The following is a 27,647-nucleotide window of genomic DNA, read 5'->3' on the forward strand; positions in this document are numbered from 1 at the left end:
ATTTTGTCATTAAAAAAAAAACTCAAGTTTTACACAAAACGCGTCAATTGCGCAAATTGTGCGTGGATAGGCCTTGTCTTTGGGGGCAGTATGGGTCCTGTGCCCCCCATTTCACTGGAGAAGAGGATGTGGGTGTATCTTCCAGCTGCTAGACGGTGTGGGCCCATCACGAAAGAATCAGGCGGGTCTTGTTAGAAGTGCCTTATGCTGATCTCCCTGGAGCTGTGTCTCCCTGGAGGTGCAGAGCCGGGTGGCAGGGAAGGGTGGGTCTCAGCTGGAGGCGGTCAGGGCTGGACCACCTCTGGGGTGAAGAGCCCTGCCCTTGGGCCTGAATTTCCCAGTGTGAGAGCAGAGGGGGGCAGAATGCTGCCCCGGGGGGGTGGGGGGGACGGGGTGGGACGGGGGCAGAGGCGAGGGGCCCAGGGCCAGGGGGGAGGGGGGACCCTGAGTCTAGCCAGCGAGTGCAAGGCTTCATCAGTTTCAGGCATGTCGTGTTTTGCTTAAGTTCCTTTGAAACTTACACAGGCTTCCGTTTTGCTGTCATCCTGGAACACGACGACTGGGCGCTGCTGCCTGTTTGGAGGGTGGGTTTCTGGGCCCAGCCGCCGTCCTCTGGGCCCCATACGCTTCCTCTTCCGCGACGGGGATCCAGACGCTGGGTGCTTCCCGCTTCTCGGGGCTGTTCTGCTGCCCGGAGCTCACCTGCCACAGGGATGGCTGAAGGCCCTCGGCCCCCACACCCCCGTCCTCTGTGAGTGCGTGACAGCAGTTTAGCCCGCCAACTGGAGCTGCCGCCTGTGTAGACGCGGCACTGCCTGGGTTTGAAGGGCTTCTCCTACACCAGCACCTGTCACCCGACACTCATGACTGAATGGGGCCTCGCGGGCTTCTCATGCATTTTAATCACTTCATCTAAAAGCAGCGCAGGCCAGGAGGAGGTAGAGCGCCTGTCCACCTCTGGGGGTCTGAGGAGCTGAGCACAGTGTCTGTAGGGCCTGCCTCCCTGGGCCCGAGGCTCTCACCTTCCCTGGAGGTGACACAGCCCCGCCTGGGGGCGCAGGCCCGCATCTGCCGAGAGGATACGCACTTTTTTTTTTTTTTTGGTCTTTTTGCTATTTCTTGGGCCGCTCCCGCGGCATATGGAGGTTCCCAGGCTAGGGGTCCAATCGGAGCTGTAGCTGCCGGCCTACGCCAGAACCACAGCAACGCAGGATCTGAGCCGCGTCTGCGATCTACACCACAGCTCACGGCAACGCCAGATCGTTAACCCACTGAGCAAGGGCAGGGACCGAACCTGCAACCTCATGGTTCCTAGTGGGATTCGTTCACCACTGCGCCACGACGGGAACTCCAGGATACTCACTTTAACAGCCAGCTCCGAGGTCACCATGCAGGGCAGCCGCTGCTTGCTGGGGAGCGGGCCGGGAGTGCTGCCTTTCCCTTGTCACCAGGTCTGGTCTGGGGCCCTGCTGCTTGGCAGGCAGGATGTGATGGGGGCTCTGGCCATGGCGGTGTGGAGAACGTTCTGCAGGCGGCCTGCTTGTTGGATAAGGACCAGGAGGAAAGACCTGGCACATCCCCCACCCACCCCGGACCCTTTTCTTTGGGCCCCGGGGGCTGTGGGCTGGGAGGAGGGAGGCACTGACGAGAGGTTGGTGGCAGAAAGCAGCAGTGAGTAGGGCTTAGGGACTGGGCTGGGGGAGCCTGAGGGATCTCATCTGTCCCCCTCACCGTGGAGGGCTCCTGAGGGTCCTGGGGACAGCGCCGACGCCGAGGGCATCGGGGCTCTGCAAGGGAGGTGACTTGTCTGGGGGTTCACGACCAGAAAGCATAGAATCAGAATGGAAGCCTCTCCTTTTCTTCAGACCAGGCCGCCTCCACCTGCCTGGACCAAGGCTGGCCTGAAGCCTCAGGGATGCTGACACGTGCGTGGAAATGGCTCGCGGGGCGTCAGGCACTGCCAGGCAGCCATTGCTCCTGCCATCACAGCATCGTCCCCAGAGCAGGGGGTGCCCTCCACACACCAGCCTGCCGAGTGCCTGTGCAGGGTCAGCCTGGCTCCCAGACACTCGCCTTATTGTCAGCCCACTTTTCAGTTGGGGAACCTGGGGTCACCGGATCACACGTCCTCTGGAAGCCTCATTCCTTTGCGAGTTTCTTCCAGAAAATAGGGAAAATGTCTATGCGTGGATCACCTCGGCGTGCAGCGCCCCAGGCGTCTGACTCTACAGGTGTGAGGCGAGGGAGCAGCGGTGGCCCCAGGTGCTCTCAGGTGGGCGTGTGAGGTGTGTGAGCTGGCTGGTCGGGGAGGGCTTGGAGGTGGGGCCTCAGAGGGTCCTTTCAGGCCCCCGCCCATGGCTGTTTGTCCCTGATAAGGTGTGGGGGCCCTGCTCAGCCAGTGCCGGGGTCTTCAGGCATCCAGGGTTCCCTTAGGGGACCTTCCTGGGGGCAGAGCTGCTCCCCCCTGTGTGACAGCTCCTGATTGAAGGGCTGGCGCTGCAGCAGAGCCACTGCCCTGCCGTCGGCACTGAGACACCCCTGTGGCTCTCATCTGAGTTGATAACACAGAACTCAAGGGCTGTGCTTCCCGCCTCCTGGGGCGACTTGGTCGGCTTTGGGACCCGCTGTGTGTGGGTCACAGGTCCGCTTGTCTGTGCCACCTGTTCTGAGAGCAGGTGGATGCCCAGGGAACGTGCCTGTCACTGTGGAATTGAGCTGTGCGTTGTCCTGGCAGCGTCTTGACCGCACTGCCCGTCGAAGCGTTGTAGCTCCGCTGCCCCCGAGGTGGGGGAGGCACGAGTCCATGGAGGCAGCGACTGGCCTTCGTTTCCTCGTCTGACCCCGTGCTGCCCGCCCTCGTCACTGTGTCCACTTCACACGTGGAGAGGACATTCCAGGCCGAGGCTGCAGCCCGGAGCAGAGCCTGCACGTCCCTCTGGTGCCCACGGGCCTGGCTGGGGGCGGGGAGGGAGCCCTGCCGCTGGGGGGGCTGCCATGGCCTCGCTGGGGGGTCATCACCTGGTAGGAAGCGTGCAGATGAGACGTTCTGGCCACACGTGTCTGCCAGGAGCTTCCGTGTCGCGGCAGTGGACAGGGCCAGCGCCGGGCAGTAGGGAACTAACGCTCGAGCCAGTCCCCTGGGATGGAACGTGGTGAAGGATGAAGAGAGAGAGTGGGTGCAGAGACGCGGGACTGGGCCACTTTGCCGCACAGCAGAAGTTGACGGAACAGTGTCGATTAACTATAATTTTAAAGAAAAGTTTTTAAAAAGCAACGACCGCTCGAGGCTTGTCGAAGCAGCGACTGGGGCCGTGGGCCTCCCGGCACGTGTAGGGTGGGGCTTCCACGCAGGGTCCCGAGCCGGACTGGAGCCTGGCGCTGGCTCAGAACCGAAGGCGGCAGGAGGGCTGGAGCCTGGTGAGGTGGTCTGGGGTGGAGCAGCCCTGCAGGTGGGGCTGGGGCCTCGGGACGGTGCGAGGGATGTCCTTTCTGTTAGGGCTCTAGGGGCTCACTGTGGCTGCAAGGTGGCGGGGGGTGGCGAGAGACCAGGGGAAGACTGTTGGCTGCTCGTGAAAATGCGAGGGCACGAGGGAGTTAGGCAGCTTCCGGAAAAGGGGAAGCAGAACATTTAGGGCAGAGGGGACAGCGTGTGCAGAGCCCCCGCGGGCAGGAGGAACTGTCCTGAGACCATTGCTGGGCTGGGAGGTGGCGCAGGGATTTGCAGATGGTGGGATTTGCTGATGGCAGGGTGAGGGCTGGCATGTGTGACAGCGCCTGGCTGGGCGGGCCAGGGAGACGGGAGGGGACTCCTGGGCTTCTGCCAGGGTGACTGGGCAGTGGTGTGCTGTCTTTTCCCCGAGTTCGGGGATTTGGAGTGGCAGGTCCAGAGAAACACCCTGGACGTGGGGAATTCAAAGAAGGCCGGGGTCTCCGAAAACCTTGTTCCCTTCGTGGCAGGCTGTGGGCTTCTGAGACAAAGCCTTGGACCTATAGGAGGGGCAGGCACTTGCAGCCGACCTTGAGCTGTGAGTTCAGGCAGGGGCTGCTGCGGGACATGCTGTGCCTTGAGTGCTCTTTCGGAAGTTTCTGGAACCTCAAGCTGAGAACTGTGCCGTTTGTCATACAACTAGAGTGACATCCTGTGTTTTCATCAAGACGCTTGCTTATCACGGCATCTGTTTTTCAACGCTGTGGGATAGCTGGGTGGCGGGGAGCGGCCAGGGCTCTGGCCTGCGCTGCCGGGAGGGGAGGCCCTGCGGCGGGCCCCGGGGGAGCAGGAGCTGCGCCCACTGCTCTCCCGAGGCTCGGTGCCTGCAAGCGTCTGGCCAGGAGTGACCTGCAGGGCTGTTGAGGCTCCTTGTTTCAGCATGGGCCTGACACCCCAGAGGCTGAGGTGTCGGGGAGCTCCTCTGGGACTGGCAGTGGCTGTGTGAGGTTATCCCCTGGTGATTCTCTGGGACCCCCTGGCCCAGGCTCTGGGGACCCCGCCTCCAGGTACCTGCCCTGCCCTTTGATGCTGGGAGGCTGCTTGGAACCCGGCCTGGGGCCGCCCGCCTTCAGTTCTGTGTCCCTAGGCCCGGCCAGGGCTGGAGGCTTGTTCCTGCCCTCCAGGAAGGGGCTTGGGCCGCACGGGAGCCCCCGGGCACATCCCCAGGGACTGTCTCTTGGCACCTGGCAACTCCAAGGCTCCCCCTTCCAAGTGGAGGCCCCAGGAAAGGTGTCTGAGCTGATTTCCCCTTTTTCCCATCCTTCTGACCTTCCCCTGGCTCCGGGATTCTGGACATTTCCTCACAGCTCTGGAGGAGGTGGTGCCCTCTGCCCAAGCAGACCTTCCCCGCTCAGGGGCCTTGCCCTGACTGGGCTCTGCCTCCGGCCTGTGCTCACGCTGGGTCCCGCCTGGGGGTCGTTAATTCCTCAGAGGTCACGCCAGGCCGCTGAGATTTCCCACAAAGAGCGAGTTCTCATGGGTTTCATGTTATCATGGGTTTTGTCTGAGAACACAAGCCTATCTTGATGGGGAGGCTTTGTCTATTGAAGAAAGAATGTAGTTCCTATTCCCATTTCAGATCTTTTGTTAAACATTTATAGGCAACTTTCCCGGCCCCCTGGCCCCCCTCCCCCCAGAAGGACCCGTTTATCAAAAAAGACGCAGTGTTGAATGGGGGACGCCGCGCGTGACCGAGCGTGGCCGCCGTCGCCCGTGACCTCGCACAGCCCTCGAGCGGTGACACACTCAGTGTTTCCTGTGAACGGGGAGCCTTCCTGGTCCCACCATTGTTGTTCGCCTTGGCCTGGAAGAAAACAAAAATTATTTACTAGGCACCGGTGCTGTGTGTTTAGAGCCTGGCTGGGAAAGGCCACGTCCCAGGCGTCCCAGCGGCAGCCGCGCCGGGGACGAGGCTGTGATCTCAGGGCCACGTGGCCTCCGGAGCGGGGCTGGCTCACTCATCCGGGGCCCCTTTGGGGATGTGATGGGAAACGGTTGTTTTTCTGGCCAACGTGCCTACAGTGAAGAAGCTGTGGCCCAGTGTCCCCGCGTGCCCGGCGCTGGGTGCCTCCGGCCGTCCTCCAGCCCTGACCACTAAGCTCGGAGCGCTCTTCCAGAGTGATTTGCAGGAGAACCGGGGAGAAAACAGGAGGCGGGAGCTGCTCTCGGTCCTGTGTGCTTCGCCTGGGCTCTGCCTCGCAGAGGCCCTCCCTGGGTTTGGGGGAGGGAAGCGCGTGGGATGGGCACCGCTGCCCAGCGCCAGGCCAGAGGAGCCAACCCTTGTGCCAACCTGCTGTGGCCTCATGAGGCTTTCATCCGAATCTAGTAAATGACCTAAACTGGCAGGTAGGCAGCCTGGTGGCCTCCGAGGGCATCAGGCGGGTAGTAGGGGACATGGGTGGGAGGAGAGGGAGGAGCACTTTGGGGGGGTCAGGGGCAGTAACGGCGCCAAAGCTAGAGGAAGGGGAACCCCCGGCGCCGTGGCAGCAGCGACTCCTACAGGCCGCAGCCCCGGGGGTACAGGGCTCTGATGGGGCCTTGGGACCAAGAGGAAGGGGCAGGTGGCCTGAGGGGGCCGCTGCTGGGCCAGGTGGCTCCCTGCCAGCGCCATCTCCCCGGGCCCTCGGGGACTGTGAGCTGGTGAAGGTGGCCTGGGTCCCGGGGAAGCCCTGCTCACCCTGAGGCCGGCCCGGGCTCTGGGCCGTGTGACGCCGGTGGCATGCCTGGTCCTCCTGGGCAAGCAGGACACAGGTTTGCGGTGAATTCTGACCAAACCCAGCCTGACAGCTTTCCCGAAGGTTCCTAAGATTCAGACAAATCGCATGACCTCTTGGGTCTCAGCTGCCCTGTGGGTTTTCTGGGAGGGGTGACAGAGCTTCCCAGCTCACACCCGTGAACCCCGCACCCGAGTCACGCCTCATATAGTCACAGAGGCCAGAGGTCGTCTCCGCCTCTCTGGACGCGCGCACGGAGCACGGGCTCCCCTGGCTGCCCCCATGTGTGCACCTGACACCCTGCTCTGAAAGACCGAGCCCAGGGCCCCGCTCACTGGAAAGGAGCCTGTGGGGTCGCAGGCGCTGCAGTCTGTGCAGAAGCAGGTGGGTGAGTTCAGAGCGGCCCTGAGGATGCTGGCATGAAGCTTGGAAACGTGGCGCGTGGGGGTGGGGGTGCGGAGCTGCCCTCTTCCTCGTGCGTTACAGCCTCCTCAGTACAGCAGCTTCTTGGGCTAAGTACCCGCATGACTGCCAGCATGCGCTGGGCCCCGGGAACCTACGTGCCACTTTCCGCATGGGAACTGGTCCTGGTTCAGCCCTGCAGGCGCCCAGGGGGCTGTGCTGCTGAAGCCTGAGCTGCCACGTGAGGCCTCCTCTGGGCCCCCTGGCCCCTCCGGGCGCCTTCTGGGCCCCTGCTGGGTGCAGGCGCTGCCCTGGCTGGTGCTCGCCACTCACTCCCCGCTCCCTTCCAGGGCTGCTTTCGGTGGAGGCGGCTTTCTCCGTGGCCTTGCACACCAGCCTCTGCATGCGTGTCTGTGCTGTGTGTGTGCTTGGCAAGAGCCCGACCCTGGTGTCCCACACTTGCCTGTCCTGTGGGTCGGGGGTGTGCCCTGGGCAGTTGGTGGCCAGGGCCTCTGCGGTCAGTCTTCAGATGCTCCAGGCTGACACGGAGCCTGCAGCTCCGTGAGCGTCCCTCGTTCGTGGGAGAGTCACATGAGTCAGAGAGTGAGGAGAAGTAGCTGTCCTGTGACCAGGCCCTTGGTCACAACTTGGTCACAACTGCAGTGATGAGACCGTGCCCAGCAAGAGTAGCTTGGCCACTGTCCCAGTGAAGAAGCCGAACCCTCAAGGAACAGTTTTGCCCGTGCAGTTTCCTGGCCACCTGGCGGCATGAGCCAGCACCTGAGACAGAAGAGGGGCCTGTGGAGTCCCCGTTGTGGCACAGCGGTTAACGAATGTGACTAAGAACTGTGAGGTTAAGGGTTCGATCCCTGGCCTTGCTCAGTGGGCTAAGGACCCGGCGTTGCCGTGAGCTGTGGTGTAGGTCGCAGACGCAGCTCGGATCCGGTGTTGCTGTGGCTCTGGCGTAGGCCGGTAGCAATAGCTCCGATTCGACCCCTAGCCCGGGAACCTCCATATGCCACAGGAGCGGCCCTAGAAAAGGCAAAAAGACAAAAAAAAAAAAAAAAGAAGAAGAGGAGGGGCCTCATTGTTTCGCAGCTGGTTTTGCATGAAGACGGCCTCACGTGAGGCCACAGAGCAGGGCTGAGACATCACTGGGCATCTGTACTCTTGCTGTCTTGATGAACCAAGGACAGGGTTCAGGACAGGTTAGAGCCAGGGGACCCCAAACCCCTTTTGTCGTCTCTGCTCACTTTGCTGGCCGAGTCCTGGAATGTGCATTCGTGAGACAGGTTTTAGGTGGAGCCAAAAGGACAGGACGGAGCTGTCTCCTGCCTCCCAGCACCGGGGAGTCAGTTGAGGCTGAGTCCAGCCAAGGTAATCACTTATGGGACCAAAAACATCCGTGCTCTTCAGAGGAGCGCCGCAACACGTCGCCTCTACAACACGTAACTTGGAGCGTCGGTGCTCCCCGTCTGCGTCACCCGACACACGGGACAGACTGGAGAAGAGGGGGCGAGAGCGTCCCTCGAGAGAGAGGAGGCCGCGAGGAGTCTGACCCCAGAGGGACGACTTGGGTTGGAGTCAGCAGACAGGCCGACGCTGCTCGAGGACATAAAGGAAAACAGGCTCACGATGGAAAAAGCAGGAAATCGCCACAGAGAAGGAGAAGCTGGTTAAAAAAAAAAAAAAAAAAAAAGGAACCAAATGGAAATTGTGCAACTGAAAAAATGCAGTGTCTGGAATAAAAATGAACAGACGGGGTTCAGAGCAGGCGGGGAGGAGAGAAGAAAGATGCAGTGGACTGAGACGGGCGGGTGGAAAGGCAGGGTGGAGAGACCCCAGGCTGACGAAGAGGGTGCGGGCGCCAGGAAGCAGTGGGGGAGAGCGGAAGGCCCGCAGCCCGGGGAGAGCGGAGGGAGGTCGGGGTGGGAGAAGGGGGGGCGAGGAGTACCCCAACTCTCCAGAGCTCGGTGGAGGCGTGAACCCGCAGCTGCCCGGCGCCCGTGGGGGTCCAACGGCTGGAACCCAATAACAGGGCGACCCCGAGGGCACCCGGGGGACGAAGACGCGTTTCTCGTGTGCAGTCACAGGACCGCCACGGCCTCGGAAGACAGGGGGGCGTCATCTTCCAAGATGCAGGGCGAGGGGAGGGAGCCCCAGCAGCCTTTAGCAAGAAAGAGCGAAGTAGCACGCGCCTCGATGGCGCCCGAGGGCGCGTTGTCATCGGCAGGTCTCCACGAGGCGCTGGAGGCGCTGAGGGTGGCTCTTCGGGCTGAGGGGCCGCAACACCCCAGCAGCGCGGCTCTCGAGGGAGGAGGCGGGGAGGGCATGGACGTGGCAGGACGGGCGGGTGAAAAGAAAGGCCCTTGATCCCTCTAAACTAAGCGACGCTTTCAAGCTCCCAGCACAGCGTGGGGTGTAAGGTGTGTGCCGGCGACAGCAGGGGCCGGGGGGTGAACGGCCAGACCTGACACGTGTCAGAGCCACTAGCAGACCGAAAGCGAGGTGTAACGTGCCATCCCTAGAGCAGCCGCCGTGGAATCATGCTAAAAAGACAATGTGAATCAGGATGGAACGTGAAAGGACATTCAGTTAACCGGCAAGAGGGCAGGAGCCGGGGAACAGAGGCGCAGGCTGTGGCAGCCGGAAAGCAAGTAGTACGGGGGTGGCCCTGACGTCCGGGCGTAGGTGGCCAAACACGCCAGCAAGAAGGAAAGACGTCAGAATGCATGGAGCAATCCCCCTGCTGTTTAGGAGATGCTCTTAAAATAGCGTGTCGGGCAGGTGCCGCCTCGTTCCAATGAAGCGTCACTGACAGATGCTGAAATTGGAATATCCTAAACTTTGTATGTGTCAGGAAAAGTTCTTTTTTTTTTTTTTTTGTCTTTTTAGGGCCACACCCATGGTATATGGAAGCTCCCAGGCTAGGGGTCAAACCAGAGCTATGGCTGCCAGTCTACACCACAGACACAGTAACAGTGGATCCGAGCTGTGTCGGAGAACTACACACAGCTCGCGGCAGCACCGGATCCTCAACCCCCTGAGCGATGCCAGGGATCGCACCTGCGTCCCCAGGGTTGCTAGTCAGATTCGTTTCCACTGAGCCATGGCAGGAACTCCAGGGAGAGTTTATATTTTGACTTCTTTCAACCATTTAAAAATGTAGCAATGCTCTTAACTGGCGGGCTGCACCGAAACAGGCCACAGTGTTGGTCAGCCCTGTCCTAGAGCCTTGACCTTGAGAGGAAGTGGGCTCTGGATGAACAGCTTTCCTCCAGGTAGCAAAGGATGACAGCAGGGCCCTGCCCACCTGAGGCTCCAAGAGGGACTCCTTGCCAGCCTCGGACACCGTCCCGATGCTTCCTATGTCCCCGGAGCCCAAGCGAGTGTGTGAGGTGATGCTGTGGGCCCCGTGTAAGGCCTGGCCGGGGTCTCTCTTGGTCTTGTGGGGCCACCCTCTCCTCTCCAGCCAGATGAACGCCACCCCCTTTCCACTCTCCCTCAGATCCAAGGATCTGCCCTCCCCACCTGCCCGGTCCCCAGAGAGCTGTGGGCCACCCCGACGTGCTTGTTGCCCAGTGAGCTTGTGAGCAATGCCCATCTCCCAGGGGTTGGAAGCCGCCCAGGCCGAGGGCCAGGGCAAGCTCAGCAGGTCCCAGGAGTGTCATGTGTGCGCAGTCCCCCAGCTCCCAGACCAGCATTGAGCTCCTTTGTGACCAGGGGCCAAGGTGACGGATGCCGGGGCGGGAGGCTGGCAGGGGTGGGCCGGGAAGGCAGCTTGGGACAGATGGCAGGCCTGGCAGGTGAGGGCACTGGAGGAAGAGGTGGGCCACCCACAGCTGAGGACCAGACTCAGAGTGTGGGATAGCAAGGGTCAGCCAGCAGCAGTACCCAGGGTCAAGGGTTGGCCTCTTCAGCCCAGAGATAAGCGAACAGCGTTTGGGGTCTTCGGGCTGACCCCGCTGCAGGTGCCCTGGGGTTTGGTTCCGTTCAACAAACGCGAGTGCCTCCGTGGGCCCTGTGCTGGCCGGAGAGGGATAAACCGTCAGCCACCCGTCCCCCTCTTGGGAGTACATGCAAGTGTGGAAGCAGCAGGGATGCTGAGCCCGGGTACGTGGGAGCAGGCACGTGGGGAGGCCTCCTGGGTGGGTGACCCCTGCAGAGTTTGAACAGGAGCCAGACAGGGGTGAGAGCAGGTGCAGGAAGGCCAGGCCCCCAGGCCCGCCTGCATGTGTGCGTGCGCCTGCACTCCTGGGTGTGTGCACACGTGTGCTGCAGCTCTGCAGAGCCCCATCACCCAGCTAGTCGGGATTCATTGAGGAAAGTTACCATGTTTGAAAAAAACCGACAGAAGCAAGCGTCTGGGTACGTGAGAAAGCTTTCCTTTCTGGAACGGACTGCATCGCACCAGCTAACTGATTTCGCGAGGGGTCATTTCTGAGACTCCCAGTGCTCGACAGCGTGTGATCCTGAGTGTGGACATTCGGCGTGGCCAGCACAGCCGTCGCTTCCCCCGATGCCTGGCTGATGGCGAGCCGCAGGGACCCGGGCCTGCCGTGTAGACCACAGCTCGTCAGCGGAGCACCCTGAGCAAGCCTCTCATTTCCTGAAGCGTCGGCACATTCTGCTGACTTGAAATGGGACCAGAACTCCCCTTCCTAAGGCTCCTGCGGTGTAAAGGTCGAGGCCGACACCTCGAATTCGAGGCTGGATGCGTAAATATTTTAACGGGCACGTTAGCAGTGATTTTGAAAGGTGCTTCCCTCCTCCTTTGAAATGACTTCCTCCTTCTGCACAGTTTATTTTTCTTAGTAGTTAGCACAATATTCCATTTCTCGGCGCCTTTGGCGGTGTAAAACATTGGCTAAGTGGCCCGCTGGCCTGCCAAGGCCCCTCTTGTTTTCTCAGGTATGCTCTCCGCTGCAGTGCGACACAGAGGTGCGCGATCCAGGTCTCCAGCTGGGCGAGTTGTCACCTGGGGCCCCGTGCAGATCCCGATCAGAACCGCCGGCAGCCCCCATCCTGGCTTCTGCCAGCAGAGCCTCCTTTAGGCCCTCTGGGCGGCGTGTCGATGGATCCCCCAGTGTGTGCTCTCGTGCATCTAGTGTGCGCGGGGTTTGGCCGTGTTGTGTGCAGGGGCTTGTGCATTCCAGGTGCTGCCTGGTGCTCCCTTGTACGAACGTGCCAGGGCCTCGCGTTTGTGGGGCGGGGCAGGACTGGGCAGCATAGACTTTGAAATCAGGCGGCCCTGGGTTTAAATCTTGGGACCCTCCACTTTCTGCTCTGTGACCCAGACCCAATTACCTAACCTCTCTGAGCTTCCAATTCCCCATCTGAGAAGGGGCCGCGGTGTCCCTGGGCGGCCCAGAGGATTGAGTGAGAGAAACACCAGACACACCCCTCGGCTCCCTCTGGACACACACTCATGCTTCCCTTCTTGCCACCCATTCTCGCAGCCACTCAGAAGCCGGCTGCTGGGGTCCCTTGGCGTGTTGGTGTCTGTCAGGCCCCCGTGCATTGCGGTGGATTTCGGCCAGCGAGGCCCAGGGTGCTGGGAGCCCAGGCCCTCGCCACCGTGACGCTGCGGTCCCCGACCCGCCTGGCTCTGGGCTGACAGGCTCGGCGCCTGGGGCCCGAGGGTGGCGTTAGCAGCCCCCAGGCCCTGGCCAGTGCTGGTGGAACGAGAGGGGCTCGGCGTCGGGCCACCACCCCCCGCGCTGCGGGCCTGGCGTGGCTCCTTCTTCCATCTGCGACGGCCGCCGTGTTCGCCCGCAGGCAGATCCCAGGGCATCCGCGCCGCGGCCGAGGTGCTGGCCTCGGGCCCCCCCCCCGGGGCTTCCCGGCTGGGCTTTGGTGGAGGTCGTGCCGCCCGCCCGCGGGTCACGCCGCGTGTCTGTTGCAGGCCTGCCGGAGCAGTACTACAGCCTCACCTGGTTCCTGAGCCCCATCCTCGGCCTCATCTTCACGCCCCTGATCGGCTCCGCCAGCGACCGGTGCACCCTGAGCTGGGGCCGCCGGCGGCCCTTCATCCTGGCGCTGTGCGTGGGCGTGCTCTTCGGGGCCGCCCTCTTCCTCAACGGCTCGGCCATAGGTGAGTGTCCCGGCCCCGGCCCCGGCCTCCGCGGACGGGCCGGACGGGCTTCAGGCCCGGCCCACGTGGGAACGCCGCGGGGACCTGTTCTCAGGGAGCGCTTCCTGTTGTTTGTAATGCGTATCTGACACTGCGTCCTGTTTCCAGCATTATTTCAGAAATTATCTTTTTTTTTTTTTCTCTCCTTTTCTTAGACTTGGTTTTGAAAATGTCCAGACCTGGTGTGGTCCTTGTTTTTTTTGTTTCCTGTGCTCAGGGTTTGCGTTGCTTTTGTTGTTGTTGTTTTGTTTTCAGTTAAAGCAGCTCTATGTGGGAAAACAGCTTTTGCCTTGAGGGCGCCCGTCAACACTGGGAAGAACACAGCCCTGTTTTCCGGCAGCGGTGGCTTCCTCCGTGTTGGGACAGGCGGGCTTGCCCCAAGCCTGCGGCGGTCTGGCGGGGGGCGCTGTCCCCGGAAGGCTCAGGAGGGTGGGGGCCGCAGAAAACGTTTCTGTGCAGCCAGAGCCTCCCTGGGCTGCTCAGAGGCCTGCGTGGGGCCGGCTGCGCGAGCTCGGCCCCAGGCGTGGTGGGGGCGGCTGAGGGAGGCCCCCTGAGCTGCTCCCCTGGGCTCCTCCAGCGGGATGTCCCCAGGCCAGAAGTCCAGGGGGCACAGTTCAGTGGGAGCCCTGCGGCTTTCTCAGGGGTGTCTGTGGGGTGGTCCTGCCCGCCAAGGCCCTCCCGCCCCACACCCTGTCTGTCTCCCGGGCATCACGGGGTCAAGGTGGCCAGCAGGGAGCGCCTGGACAGAAGCCCCCGCCCTCGTGCGGGATGGGTCTTTCTGCCACCTGCCTCATGTGCAGAGCTTGGAGGCTGGTCCCAGGTCCCGGGCCCCAGACTGTGAGCCCAGTGCCACCTAGTGGACAGAGTGCCCCTCAGTCCCATAGCCGTGAATCCAGTAAAACCCGCTTCAGCTCAGCTGTCGGGGAGCAGGTTGGTCTGCCTTCACCTGAGGCAGGTGTGTGATTATGGCTTATAACCTACTTTCGGGGGACGTGCGCCAGAAGTGAGACCGTTTGCTTCTTCAGAGCTGCATCCTTCTGGAACCCAGGCCACACGGAGAATTAGCTTGAATAAGTCCCGGTGGAAGGAGTGAATGTTTGTGAGCTACTATTTCACTTCTGATCTGGCAGATCTGGAGTAGCTTTGGGCTGTGACACAGCCTGCAGGGCTGCTTGGACGCCTCAGCACAGGTGCACGAAGGGGCCATCAGTGTTGTGGCCTCCACAGGTTAAGTCCCTGTAAAGCGAGTTGGAAAGTGTGCGCTGTGAGCCTCCCTCAGTCGGAGTCAAGCGGAGCTGTCCTCTGTGACGTCGCAGTGTCCGAGGAATCCAGCGGCGCTGGGATGGTCAGGAGAACCCACGTGTTGTGGAGGCGCAGACCCTAGGTCGGCAGGCACACCTGCTCCCTCGAGGCAGCTGACTTCGGCCTCCCGACAGGGTGCACGTCGGTGCTGTGAGCGCCCGGGCCTGTCCCACGCCCCCTTTTCTCGATGCTCTTGGCGCTCCAGGCAGCCCCCGTGAAGGCAGGCAGGAGGGGCCGCTCCCCGTTTTGAGTTACAAAGCATGAAGGCGAGTGAGCTCAGCGAGGCCCGCTGGAGAGTGATGCGAGCAGCGAGACAAAACGCTGCAGACGCAGAAACGGGAAAAGCGCAGCTCCCCTTCCGTACGGAGAGTCTGTGCCAAGGAGCCCACCCCCTCTGGCTGGGGTGGGAGGCCACCGTCCCCCTGGGAGGCCCCTGCCTGCACCTGGGCGCTGAGGTTCGGCTGCTCCTTCGTGCCTGGCCAGGTCTGTCCCTCGGCGATGTCCCCAACCGGCAGCCCATTGGCATCGTGCTCACGGTGCTGGGAGTGGTGGTCCTGGATTTCAGCGCTGACGCCACCGAGGGGCCCATCCGAGCCTACCTGCTGGACGTGGTGGACAGCGAGGAGCAGGACATGGCTCTGAACATCCACGCCTTCTCTGCCGGTGAGAGCGCACCCTTGACCCTGGCCCCCACTGCCCGGGCCTCACCGGGCTTGTCTGAGGTCGGGGGTGGGTGGGCGAGGCGGCTTCCCTCCGACCCCGGTGAGCGAGGCGGCAGGCAGGACCCCAGCAGGGCCAGTGACTGGTCTGGGGTCGGGAGGGCCCTGTGCGGGCCGCTCCCTGTGGCCGGCAGCCTTCACGTCGATGGGAGGTTGGTGGAGTCCTGAGCTTAGGGGGTGGCAGTTCGCCCCCAGAGTGGCCACCTGCTTCCCGTCCCAGTGCCCGTCCCTCTTGGTTCAGGAAGCAGGATCCGTCAGGTCAGGACCCCAGACCTTGGGTCGGCCGCCGTCCTTGTTCCGTCGTCCTTCCCCTTTCTCACCTTGCGGTTGGGGGCGGGGTGGGTCTGGGTCCCTCCCGGCCGGTCTCCCCCGTCGGCGGCCAAGGCTGCCTCACCCCTCATAGCTGTCTCGTTCCCTCCTGTCCCTCAGGTCTTGGTGGGGCCATCGGCTACGTGCTAGGGGGGCTGGACTGGACTCAGACCTTCTTGGGCTCCTGGTTCCGCACGCAGAACCAGGTGCTCTTCTTCTTCGCGGCCATCGTCTTCACGGTGTCGGTGGCCCTGCACCTGCTCAGCATCGAGGAGGAGCAGTACAGCCCCCAGCAGGAGCGCAGCGTGGAGGCGGCCGACGCGCTGGCTCCCGGCCTCCGCGCCAGCGTCCTGGACGGCGGCGCCCTGTTCCCCGACGAGGTGCAGTCGGAGCACGAGCTGGCCCTGGACTACCTGGACGCGGGCCTGGCGCGCAGCAAGAGCGACTCGGTGCTGCACGTGCCCGACGCCGCGCTGGACCTGGAGCCCGAGCTACTCTTCCTGCACGACATCGAGCCCTCCATCTTCCAGGACGCCTCCTACCCCAGCACGCCCCGCAGCACCAGCCAGGAGTTCGCCAGGGCCCGGCCGCCGCGCCTGCCCCCGCTGCGGCGGGAGCCCGCCGGGGAGGATGAGACCCTGCTGGAGAACCACCTGGACGCAGCCCGGCTCCCGAACGGGGGCGGCTCCCCGCCATGCGACGGCCTCGTCGGCTTCAGCAGGGCGGACGTGAAGCCCCCGGTCGCGTCGGGCTCCGTGCGGCGGCGCCGGCACATGTTCCGCCGGCAGGCTTCCAGCACCTTCTCCTACTACGGCAAGATCGGGTCCCACCGCTACCGCTACCGGCGGGCCAACGCCGTGGTTCTGATCAAGCCCTCGCGCAGCATGAGCGACCTCTACGACCTGCAGAAGCGGCAGCGGCAGCGCTGCCGGCGCCGGCATCAGAGCGGGGCCACCACGTCCAGCGGGGACACAGAGAGCGAGGAGGGGGAGGGCGAGACCACCGTGCGGCTGCTGTGGCTGTCCATGCTGAAGATGCCCAAGGAGCTGGTGCGGCTCTGCCTCTGCCACCTGCTCACCTGGTTCTCCGTCATCGCCGAGGCCGTGTTCTACACCGACTTCATGGGCCAGGTCATCTTCGAGGGGGACCCCAAGGTGAGCACCCGGACCCCACTCGGGACACTCGCAGCCACTTGTGAGAGACACAGGAGACTTGGGGAAGCTAGGCGGTGCCCTGAGCTCAGGGCGGCCCCAGCGTCTGGCAGGCCGCCAGCACGCGTTCAGCCCAGCATCCGGGTGGGTGTGTGCGGGGCTCCGGTGCTGGCCTGTGTGTCTCCTACGGTTAATGTGGTCGGGGGTCATCACGTGACCCCGAGAGGGGTTCACACCTGGGCCCACGGCAAGCAAACTGCCAGGCTGTCACACCTGTAGGAGCACAGTGGAGCCAGAGACGGGCCCCATGCCAGCTCTCGCCAAGTACAGACCACCCCGGGACTTGGGGCATAGAATAGCCAACTGTGGTTACTTGCGGCCGGGTCAGCTGGGCACGGCCTCCAGTCTCCACGGCATCAGCTGGCTCATATCTACCTGTACCTGTGTGCCGAGGTTGGGCAGGATGGCCGCAGTACCGGCTCGGGCCTCCCCAGTCTCTGAGCTGCTCTGTGCCAACGCTGGGCTCCCAGGGGGCATAGGCGGGAGCAGGGCTGGGGTAGATCTTGCGAATCACCCTCTGCAGCCCGACCTGGGTCGTGGCTACTTTGCCGCCATGCGGTGTTTCCATTGCCTGCGGTAACCAGCTTGCCTGCAGCTAAGAGCAAAATAACCCCCTTTCCCTGGAGGTGCAGCATGCCGTTCCCGCCCCCTGAAGCCCAGTCCCGTTTCTCAAACAGGCCCCGTCCAACTCTACGGCCTGGCAGGCCTACAACTCGGGCGTGAAGATGGGCTGCTGGGGACTGGTCATCTACGCGGCCACAGGTGCGACCTGCTCAGGTAAGCGGCCCTTGGGCAGCTGCTCGGCCACCAGAAAGAGAGGCAGCATCCTGCCCTGCGGACAGTGGGCCCTGACTGCACAGCGGCATTGAAACCCGTGCATTTGGGGGATGAGCCGCTGCAGCTGATGTCCCGAGACCCTCGGCGGGCTGTCCTCCATGCAGGCGCCTGCCTAGGGCCCCTGGGGTAATGGCAGCGCTGCCCAGCCATGCCCCGAGCCAGGAAGCCAGGGAGAGGTGGGCCAGGCATCCTGCTCTTGCCTGAAGGCGTGCAGTGGGTCAGGGCCTGCTCGCGGTCCGGGCGGCTGGACAGAGGCCTTTCCCTAGGGGTCAGCTGTGTCCAGGAGCACAGGGGTTCAGGGTGCCACGCTTCAGTCCTGGGAGCCACGTGACGGCACCCCTTCTGGAAATGGTGCAGAGAGGGTCTCCTAGGCCAGTCTAGGCTGGGCCCCCTGCCTGTTTTCTCCCCAGGAACGAGCAGGGTGACTGCCAGTAGCAGGAGGCAGCCAGTGCTGAGTTCCCAGGACAGCTGGGTCAGGAGGATGGACAGCAGCCTACCCTAACCCTAACCCAGACCCAGAGGGTGGGCCCCCAGGAGGAGAACCAGCCACAGCGCAGTTCTCGAGTTAGGACAAGGCCCCCCCGAGCGGGCACCGGGTCGGTGGAAGGACCTGGCAGGGCAGGGAGGCCCCAGGGAGCTGCAGGGTGGGGCCGGGTCCTGGGGTCGGGAACCAAGACGGAGTGGGGCCCCTGGTAGCAGAGTGGGGCCCAGCGAGCCGCAGCCCTGCTCCGGGGGAGTGTCGGGCACCGCAGTGGGGTCCCGTGCGCGGTGGTGGCGGGGGCGCAGGGACAGAGGCCGGGCCGGGAGGAGGCGGGCTGTGTGGGGGGGGGCGGGGCGGAGAGCCAGCAGGCCGCACCCACTGGTCACCGGGCGGCCTCGCCTCCCCGCAGCCCTGCTGCAGAAGTACCTGGACAACTACGACCTGAGCATCAGGGTCGTCTACGTGCTGGGGACGCTGGGCTTCTCCCTGGGCACGGCGGTGATGGCCGTGTTCGCCAACGTCTACGTGGCCATGGCCATGATCAGCTCCATGGGCGTCGTCTCCATGAGCATCTCCTACTGCCCCTACGCCTTGCTCGGCCAGTACCACGACATCAAGGAGGTGCGTGGCCGGAGGGGCGGCGGGGGGCGGGCGAGGCCCGGGGGCGCCGTGTCCCCGGCCCAGGACGCGCACCAGGACCCGCGATCAGACCCATCTGGCTCCAGAGCTCGTGCGGGTTCCCCGCTCAGCCCCAGACAGAGCGCTGTACCTGCTCGGGGTGGGGTCGGGGGAGACGGTCGCGACACGACCGTCCCCTGGGGGGAGCTCTGACGTGGCCCGGAAGGGGGCGGTCCAAGGCCCGGGGCGCCCTGCCCCTTCCGCGGCTGGCACCCGGGGCGGGGGCTTCAGGTGCCTGTCACGGGGTTGCGGTTTGGCGAAGAGTGGCTGCCTGGCTCCCAGGTTCCCCTCACAGGCCCCCAGGGGAGGGGGAGCTCTGCCCAGCACTGTCCCGTCCCGCGTAGCTTGTCGCTTGGAACAGCGACAAGGCAGGTGACATCCATTTTAACAGCACGTCACCTACCCCAGTAGCTCAGGGACATCCGCGCAGCGCTGCCGCGTTGTCGTAGAAAATGGAGCTGCTTTGTCTGCTCCCCGAGGCTCCGACCCGCGGCGTTTACGTCACACCTGCAGCACCTCTCGTTGCAGACGGGCCGCCTTTCAGAGGCTCCGTAGCCCCGGGCAGGCTCTCAGAGCGGCTGCAGACCCTGTGGGGGGAGGAGAAAACCACAGGAAAGCTCACGATGGTCTCTCCCCAAACCCAAAGACCTTTAGTCCTGATCACACCATGCGCAAAACTAGGAAAGCAAAAGAAATGCACCGTGATTGGGCGTCGCCAAACACACAGCCCGGGGAGTCCCGAAAGCAGCGTTGTCTTTTACACCCGCTGTGGAGCTGAGGTCCAACCCGGCTGCAGAAGTGTCTGCAGGGGTCGGTGAACAGCCTCGTGGCTGGGCAGCGGGGAACAGACACTCGCAGCACCAGCCAGACCGGGCGCAGAGCGTGAAAAGTTCACGCCCTGGCTTCTGACACCGCGGCTGGTCCTGCTGCTTTTTGAACGTTATAAACCAGCCGGTCTGCCGCCTCTGTCTCCCCTCGGGCCTGTGATTCCCACTTCCGCGCCCTCGCCCGGGTTCATCCATCCTTCCGGCTGGGGGCGGCTTGTCCGTCTCCTGGGTGGGGGTCACCGCTGCTGCCGCCCAGGACTTTCTTGCCCACACCTTCTCTTGCACCTGCACCCTCAGCCTGCGGTCCCCCGGGAGAGACTGGGGGGGGGGGGGTATCTCTGTCTGACTTAAGGTGAAAGATCAAACCGCGGTCGGTCTGTCCTCAGAAGCTACCCTGTCTCGGGTAGTTTTACAAGGCTTGGAATCTGGTAGCGTCTGTCTGGGAATCTGCTGCTTCCTCCAGATTGTCTTGGCCCCTCGTGACCATCTCCTTTTCATTTAAATGTTAGAATAAGCTTCTGGGCTTTTTTTTTTTTTTTTTTTTGGCCCTGTGGCCTATGGGCCGGGGATTGAACCCGAGCTGCACCTGCAAGTGTGCCCCAGCTGCAGCAGTGCCGGCTCCTTAACCCGCTGTAGCACCTCGGAGGGTCCCCGTGCCCAGCCCTAACACGTGTTACTTACGTTCCTTGCCTTATCACAACGGCCAGAACCGCCAGTGCTGTGTCCAGAAGCAGTGAGACGGGGTCAGGGAGCCAGGCGGCGTGGTCGCCCAGCAGCTGGGGGTCAGGCAGGCTTGGGTCCAGGCTTCTGAGCCACCGTTCCGACCGCGGGGATGTGTAACCGCCGGCCCTCTGACCGTGTTCTCTTGCAGTACGTCCAGCACAGCCCCGGGAGCTCCAGGCGAGGCTTTGGCATAGACTGCGCCATCCTCTCCTGCCAGGTCTACATCTCCCAGATCCTGGTGGCCTCCGCCCTGGGCGGCGTGGTCGACGCCGTTGGGACTGTGCGTGTCATCCCCATGGTGGCCTCCGTGGGCTCGTTCCTGGGCTTCCTGACGGCCACCTTCCTGGTCATCTACCCCGAGGTGTCCGAAGAGGCCAAGGAGGAGCAGAAGGGCTTGTCTTCCCAGCCGCTGGGCGAAGGCGGGAGCGGCGGCGGCGAGAAGCCCACCGTGCTGCGGCTGTCCCGGAAGGAGGGCCCGCAGGGGCCCGTGGAGACCGAGTCCATGGTCTGAGCCGCGCTGGCACGCGCGTCCCGGGGGCGCAGGGAGGCAGGGGGCGCACGCCGCCCCGCGGGCTGGCTGCTTGGGCCTGGGCGGCCTGCACAGCCCAGAGCCGCTTGGCACAGCTGAGGCGCGGTGGCCGTGGGGGAGGTTTGCGCCACGAGGCAACAATGCCAGCCGCGTTCACTACGTTTTCCACAATTAAAAGAAATCGTTTGAAATCTTTTTTTTTTAATCGAAAAAGATCTTCTAATTTCAACGGTATCTTTTATTCTGCAGGTATATTACTCTGCATGTTTTAAAACTGTAAACCAGATTTACAATATAGACAATAAGCAATTTAGAAAAAAAGTAAGATTTCTGCATTTCTAAAGTCATCATTGAAAACAAAATATATGATGTCCTTTGCTATATCTTATCTGAATACTTCAGATAACAGTCGTGTAGTCAGTGACTAAAACATTTTTATCCAATTTTTCCCCTGTGGATGCCTACAGGTATTTGGACGTTCTGTCAGATCTCGTCACATTTTGTTGGTGCTGCAGCTATTGGAGAGTATTTTTCTCTTTGATTATTTTCGGGGGGAAAAGTTCTTCCCCCCCCCCCCCCCAAACTGTGGTTTTCTTAGAAGAACAGCATCTCCTGTTTTCCTCAGAGTTTTGCAGATTGTGCCCGGTCAGCCCTGTTCCAGGGCGGCGGGCAGTGGCAGCAGTGACACCAAAGCTGGGAGGAAGCAGGGCCCCGGGATTCTCATGGGGAGACCAGGGCGAGTCACGGGCTGGGATGGGAGGCCCGCGGGGCGGCCTGGAGCTGGCAGTTTGGCCCCACGCGTGGGCGCGCCGGTGCCCAGCCCCCGGCCCCCAATTTGTCCCAGGGCCCCCAGAGGGGCTGTGCCTCGCCTGGCACTTCGGCCCATCTTTCAGCCACTCGCTGGGGAGACAGACGACGGGCAGGGCTCCGGCCGCCAGGCCCGTGCTCCTCTGGCCTCCACGCCTGCGCGCCCCACTTGCTGCCACAATCGGAACCGTCTCACGGTGAAGAGAGGGTATCTTTGGGACAAAAGGAAGGTCCCCTCATGGGTCAGCTCGAGCGGAATTCCTGGGTCCCGAGAGCACCAAGCTCGGGTGCCCGGGCGGCGCTGTCGTCACCTCCGCAGCTGCTTGGAAATATGCTCTTCGAACCACAGTCTCTTTATAACTAAGCAGTTTCTGCTTTGGCTTCTTCGGGACAGCCAGTCTGCGTTTGCCGATCTCAGGAGGAGGAGGACGGCCTGCTCTTTCCGGAGAGAGGGAGACAGTTATAATACTTCGCTGCCTCAAGTTGATGGTTTTTTTTTTTTTAAATAAAGTACTTTAAAGTGCATGAGAATCATGCTGCAATATGATCACATTCTAAAGCCAATATATCTATATATCTATTTCAAGATGAAACTAAGCAGTTTTTAAATAAACGACTTGAATTTTCTATGTATCAAAAGGAACAGCTGTGTTTACTGTACTTGGCCGGCCTCTGGTCTTGCCCTGTCTCGGTCGCTGGGGGCACCTTGCAGGCTGTGACTCGTGTCTGAGGAGCAGCGGTCCCCGTCCACATCGGACGCGTCCACGGGCCACGTGTCGCTCCCCTCAGAAGCACAGGATCACGCAGAACCAACCAGAAGACACAAGCATTTTCCACGTGCGTGCCCTGGAGAGCAGCCTGGGACAGGAAATCCATCCTACCACCGAAGGCCCGGCCGGCATTCCCGCCACCCCCACTGATGCCCCTGGCCAGCCAATGTGCCCCCACAGGTGCCCTGGCAGCTCCCTGATAACGCAGTTGGACCGCCCGAGTGGCTTTAGGATGGGGGCCGCCTCTGCCGTGGTCTTGGCTGTGGTCACGCCGTCCCGACTGCTGCTGCTGCGTGGCTGCTTTGCTCCCCGGGGTCCCTGGCAGTGAGAAGACAGGGAGGCCAGAAAGCAGAGAATACGGGGAGGGGTCGTACAGCCCAAGTCAGGCTCGGAGGTGGACCAGCCGGAGGGGCAGCACCCCCTGGGCCCGCCCATGTCCATGGCCAGCGCTCAGGGACGTGCAGCCGGCCCAGGGCCCGCCTGGGGCCGGAGGGGCTTACGGCAGGACCACCGCCTGAAAAGCCTGTTGACAGCCCTCGAGACCCCAGCCCGAGACTCGATTGTCATCTGGAAGAGTGAAGACACCCGCGGATGTTTCGTTGAAGCCGCCTTGAGGAGCGTGCCCGCGGTGAAGGCGTGCGAGGCGCGTGGCTGCTGTCGGCCCCTCGGGGCGGCAGTGGTTGCACTGGGCAGGTCTGCACAGGTTCCGAAGCCCTTTGGATGTTCATGACCAAAGCGTGTCTTACTGCGTCTGTCTGGGCGAGCAGGTGCCTTGCAGTCTGCACCAGAGGAGCAGTTGTGGAGCTGGCCTCCGACAATGCCCTCCCGGCCCCTCGCAGGTGGGGGGCCGTTGAGCAGGCAGGTGTGTGTGTTGGGGTGCTTGGGGTGAGTGCTTTCAGCTCCGCTCCATCCTTGCAATGAGATTATTCCCAGGTTGCACTGACTTGAAACTCTGTGTCATCACCTAGTGTCTTAAGAAAGGCTGAGCGAGGCAGGCCGACTGTGGCGGGCGTGCGTGCTCTCTAATGCTGCACCTCAGACTCGGCGGGGAGGCGGCGTCTGCCCCAGAGCAGGTCCTCTGTGGCCCGCTCGCTGGAAAGGCCCTCTGTCCCATGCGCCAGCCGAGGGGACTGGTCAGGCTGTGGTCAGTGGGCTGTGGCGCCACTGGGTCGGCTGGCCGGGTGGCTGAGGCTAGAGACAGCTGGGAGTGGGGGTCACAGGTCAGAGGGCTGGGAGTGGGTTTGGCAGGGATTTGGTTGGTCACCACGTAATATTAGTGGACTAGTTGCCAAAAGGGGGTAGGTCTGACTTGCATCTTTTGTTCCCTATAAAAGTCAAGCTGAGTGCAGAATCTTAGAGATGCCCCAGACACGCGGCAGAGTCTGCGCCTGGCAGGAGGGCACCCAGGGGAAGGCGTGGAGGCTGTCGGTGTCAGCCAGGTGGCCCTTTGTCCCCATGGTGTCTGCATTTAGCACAGTGACGCTCCCAGGTGGCTGGAGGGCTGGCCGTGGCGTCCAGCCTGCTGAGCTGCCCCAGGAGTCTCGGGGACCAGCAGTGTTCCGGCTGGGAGGTGGGGGCTGGGCCCCAGATAGTCCTCAGGTGTGTTTCTCAAGGCACAGGTGTGTGGCGAGGTCACTCTGTCCCCGCCCCCCCCCCAAAAGTGGAGCCTCTCCGAGGGCAGGAGTGACCTAGGCTGTGCGAAAGGGCAGTCTTCTCTCCCTGGTGGCCCGGGCCTCTGCCGCCTGTGCTGTTTGTGCGGCGTGTCTGAAAATCACTCCAAAGGTACCAGCCTTTCCCTCCCAGGGCTGACGGTGTGCACGGCAGCCGGCGACAGAGGCGCCTCCACGTTCACGTGATGCGAAGCGACTTCGAGCTGGTGCCCCGGCTTCTGTCCACCTCAGCCCCCGGCCGTGAGCGCAGGCGCACCTGCCAGGGTCCTCCTTGAGGGCCGCTGCCGGGAAGATGCACGGCCGTCTGTCCTGTCCCATCTGCGGGCGGCTGCTGCTGAGACGCCCCATCCATCTTCCTGTCCGCTTCCAGGCCCGCTGGAGGGGCTGCCCCCCAGAACCCACTAACTGAGCACCCTGGGCACGGCTGTCGGGTGCCGTGGACGCGGCACGACCCTCGGACACCCACACGCTTGGGGGCTCTGCCTTCACCTTCTCATTACCTCTTCGTGGGGAGCCGGCCACCCCGGACCTGGCCCCTCTGCCGGTCACCCTCGGGACTGGGCCGGCTCCGTGGGGACCTCCGGCAGCGAGCTGAGCGGTCTGCGTGTCTCCGGTGCCGTGGACCAAGACGCTCGGGGTGGCAGGACAAGCCGATTATTGGAAATGCCCCTTGTTACCAGAGAAACTCCGGGGCATCTCGGAACAAAACTTATTTAGTTCCATTGTGAACTGGCCACAGGACAACTTTCTATCAACTTATTAAGTTGGAGCACTGTCCTAGCTGTCGCTGATTCTAGCAGTGACACAAGTGTGTGTTAAACACATGATGCTTCATGAGGAAGGGACTGTGAAGACGAGTACTCGCTCGCATCGCTCAACTTTCTACAGGGTGGGCGGACGCGGCCTGGGGTCTGTGTGTCCACGCAGGGCCCTTGGCCCCGTGCCTCCTCCCGGGAGCTGCAGCTGCCGGGCGCTGTCTGTCCCCCACACCCGTGCACAGGCCTGTCCACGTGGCGCTCACCTCCGCGTGTAGACCCGGCCCTCCCTGCGTCGGCTCTGCTCTGTCACCTCCGTGGCTGTATCTCAATAAACCTTTCCCGACCAGGTGCCAGTGCGGTGTGTCTGTCACTTGCCCGCAACCCCTCTCTCTGCCTTGGGGGTGGGGGTGCTGAGTGCCCGGGGGGCCCCCCCCTCCCCTCTGGCCCAGGAGAGTCCAGTGTGGGGAGAGCAGTGACCCCCCTGCGCTGGCCGAGGCCTGCTGCCGGGAGTGGGTGAGGTATGGGCTCGTCCCCCAGCTCCAAACCTGGGGTCCACGCCTGAACCCTTGGGGCCCTGCCAGAGGTGGGGTCCAGGCCGAGTCGGCTGGGGTGATACGCACCCATCCTGCTGACTGTGCTGCTGACCCGACAGCCAAGACCCCGGCCAAACACCCAGCAGCCCTTCCTTCCGAGGCCTGTCCTGGTGGGCGGGCAGCGGGGTCCAGACTCCTGGGAAGGGGACTCGGGAACAGCCCTGGTTACCATCAGCCAGCCAGAGAGCCCCCAGCGGTGAGTGTCACAGCCCGGGTGGGGCCCTGGTCGGCTGCAGCAGCTGTCACCCTGCAGTTGACAGCAGAGGAAAGGAAGGGGGTGGGGCTCGCCAGGGTCACCCTGCAGAGCTGCAGACTCAGGACCCACCTGAGCAGGGAGCAGGCCGGCCTGGGGAAGGGGAGGAAAAGGGGGGTCGTGGGGGGGGGTCGTGGCGGGAGGAGGTCACCGAGGGGCCCTGGGGTCGAGCCTGGGCATCGGGGTGTCAGAGGCTGGGAGGCCCCTGGACCTTGGTCCTACGCTGTGACCTGAAGACAGTACCTGGGCGCACCTCCCTGTCGTGGGGACCAAGGGCTCCCCACATTCCTCTGTGCGGGGGCAGGGCAGGGTGCAGGCAGGAGCCTCAGGCTCTGCCTGTGACGAGCGACTTGGAGCCTGACCCCTCCCCGCCTCCCCATTCCCTTCCCAGCTCGGGCGAGCGCACGGCGCCCCTGCTGTCGGCCCAGCCTGACCCACCCCCGCCCCAGATGCACAGAGCGAGGGTTGAGGAGGGGTCAGTGGACGGTGGGTGCCCCAGACCCCACCCCAACCCACTCGGGCTGATGCAAACCTTTTTTTTTTTTTTTTTTTACGAAAAATTGGATCACACCGTGTAGAACTTGCAATCTACGTTTTTTGTTTAGCGAAATAATTCCTTTTATTCCCACATAGCGCCCCCCTACCTTCTTTTAACAGTCTCAACAGAAGGCTTTTGTTAAGTTTCATTTTTATTGGAAAACCAGAGAACGTCGTACTTGCATCTGTTCTGGGCCTCACCAGGTCCGCACTGACTAAATTGGGTTTCGGGAGGTATGTGCCCTGGGATGCTCCCGGGAGCGGAGGACCGCAGGTGGGACAGAGGTAGACAAGCACGTTCACGAGTGAAAAGAACTGAATTCAGTGAGACATCTCACATCGGGCCTCTCACGCACGCAGAGACCCCCTGGCTTTCACTGCATCAGCCTTTTGTTTGCTTCCCATTTGCACAGTTTTTTTAGGTCCTTCTGTTCTGTGCTGGGTTCTTCAAACAAAACGGAGAGGCTATATTATAATTTTCAGGTCAGGACACGGCTCCAAGGCGCCGGAAGCCGGATGCGCAGCGTCCACTGCGGGCGCTTAGACATGCTGGAAAACACACCCACTCAAAGGGAAGCGGGTGTCTTGTCCAACCTGAGGATCCTGGCGGGGGCTGGGACGGACCGGAGACGAGGAAGGAACCCCGGGCTGAAGGGCGCAGGGCTCCTGCGAAGGGCTGGGGAGGCGCCGAGGGGAGGTGGCGGCAGCGAGCGCCCCACCGCAGGCCTGGCCGTGGGTTGACGGCCCCAGGAGCAACGCGGTTCCCAGCACAGCCGCTTGACTTTGGACTCGGGCATAGGCGTCTACACGGCCCAAAGTAAGTAGACGTCTGGCATTTTGCTCCTCTGAGCATCATGCATCAGGAAAGTGTGCAATGCAGGGTTAACTATGATTTATTTCTCTGTTTGCAACTTGTATTTCTGCTGAAAACGTGCGCTTTATTGAGGTGTCACTTACATGTAAGAAACTGACCAGGGGGTTCCCGTCGTGGCGCAGTGGTTAACGAATCCGACTAGGAACCATGAGGTTGCGGGTTCGGTCCCTGCCCTTGCTCAGTGGGTTAACGATCCGGCGTTGCCGTGAGCTGTGGTGCAGGTTGCAGACGCGGCTCGGATCCCGCATTGCTGTGGCTCTGGCGTAGGCTGGAGACTACAGCTCCGATTGGCCCCCTAGCCTGGGAACCTCCATATGCCACGGGAGCGGCCCGAGAAATAGCAAAAAGACAAAAAAAAAAAACAAAGAAAGAAACTGACCGGTTTTAAGCGTGCCATTTGACAGGCTCTGGCAGATGTGTAACCAACACTTGCAGCCAGGGTAGACTCCTCCTCAGAAAGTCAGACACAGGCCTGGTGATGACACGGTCCAGCAGCCCCGCTCGGGACACACCCCGGAGAAATGGGCACAATGTTCGCACAGAAATGTCCATAGGCGTGTCCTCAGCGGCATGCTTTGTCACCTCCAAAGTCCCCTGAGCTCCTGCATAGGTATTTCCTCCCCCCACGTCTTGTACACGACAATCACTCAGTTTTTGCCTTTTTTTTTTTTTTGGTCTTTTTAGGGCCACATCCGCAGCATATGGAGGTTCCCAGGCTAGTGGTTGAATCAGAGCTGTAGCTGCCGGCCTACACCACAGCCACAGCAACGCAGGATCCGAGCCGCATCTTCGACCTACACCACAGCTCACGGCAATGCTGGATCCTAAACCCACTGAGCAAGGCCAGGGATTGAACCCCCGTCCTCATGGATATTAGATTCGTTTCCAAGGCGCCGCCACGGGAGCTCCTGTAGGGGGTCCTTTGTGGCGAGTGTCCCTTACTTAGCATCAGCTTTTGAGGTCCGTCCACAGTCTTGCAGGCGTGTTGCTCTGTTCCCTCTTGTCGCTGAGTAATATTCCACTAACCGAATGT

General features: G+C 62.3%; 1 protein-coding gene across 3 annotated transcripts in view; it reads left to right on the plus strand.

Moving 5' to 3' along the window:
- The window catches only part of SLC45A4 (solute carrier family 45 member 4), a 79,556-nt gene extending 54,850 nt beyond the window's left edge, over positions 1 to 24,706 (plus strand). For all 3 annotated transcript variants that reach the window (XM_047783146.1, XM_047783145.1, XM_047783147.1), the window contains exons 3-8: positions 12,509 to 12,697; positions 14,522 to 14,701; positions 15,187 to 16,220; positions 16,955 to 17,054; positions 18,005 to 18,216; positions 19,972 to 24,706. In XM_047783146.1, the coding sequence (XP_047639102.1) occupies positions 12,509 to 12,697; positions 14,522 to 14,701; positions 15,187 to 16,220; positions 16,955 to 17,054; positions 18,005 to 18,216; positions 19,972 to 20,334 (2,078 nt within the window). In that variant the 3' untranslated portion in view covers positions 20,335 to 24,706. The remainder of the gene's footprint in view (positions 1 to 12,508; positions 12,698 to 14,521; positions 14,702 to 15,186; positions 16,221 to 16,954; positions 17,055 to 18,004; positions 18,217 to 19,971) is intronic.
- The last annotated feature ends 2,941 nt before the right edge of the window (positions 24,707 to 27,647 follow it).

Source organism: Phacochoerus africanus, chromosome 6 (assembly GCF_016906955.1).
Source record: "Phacochoerus africanus isolate WHEZ1 chromosome 6, ROS_Pafr_v1, whole genome shotgun sequence".
NCBI classification, from domain to species: Eukaryota; Metazoa; Chordata; class Mammalia; order Artiodactyla; family Suidae; genus Phacochoerus; species Phacochoerus africanus.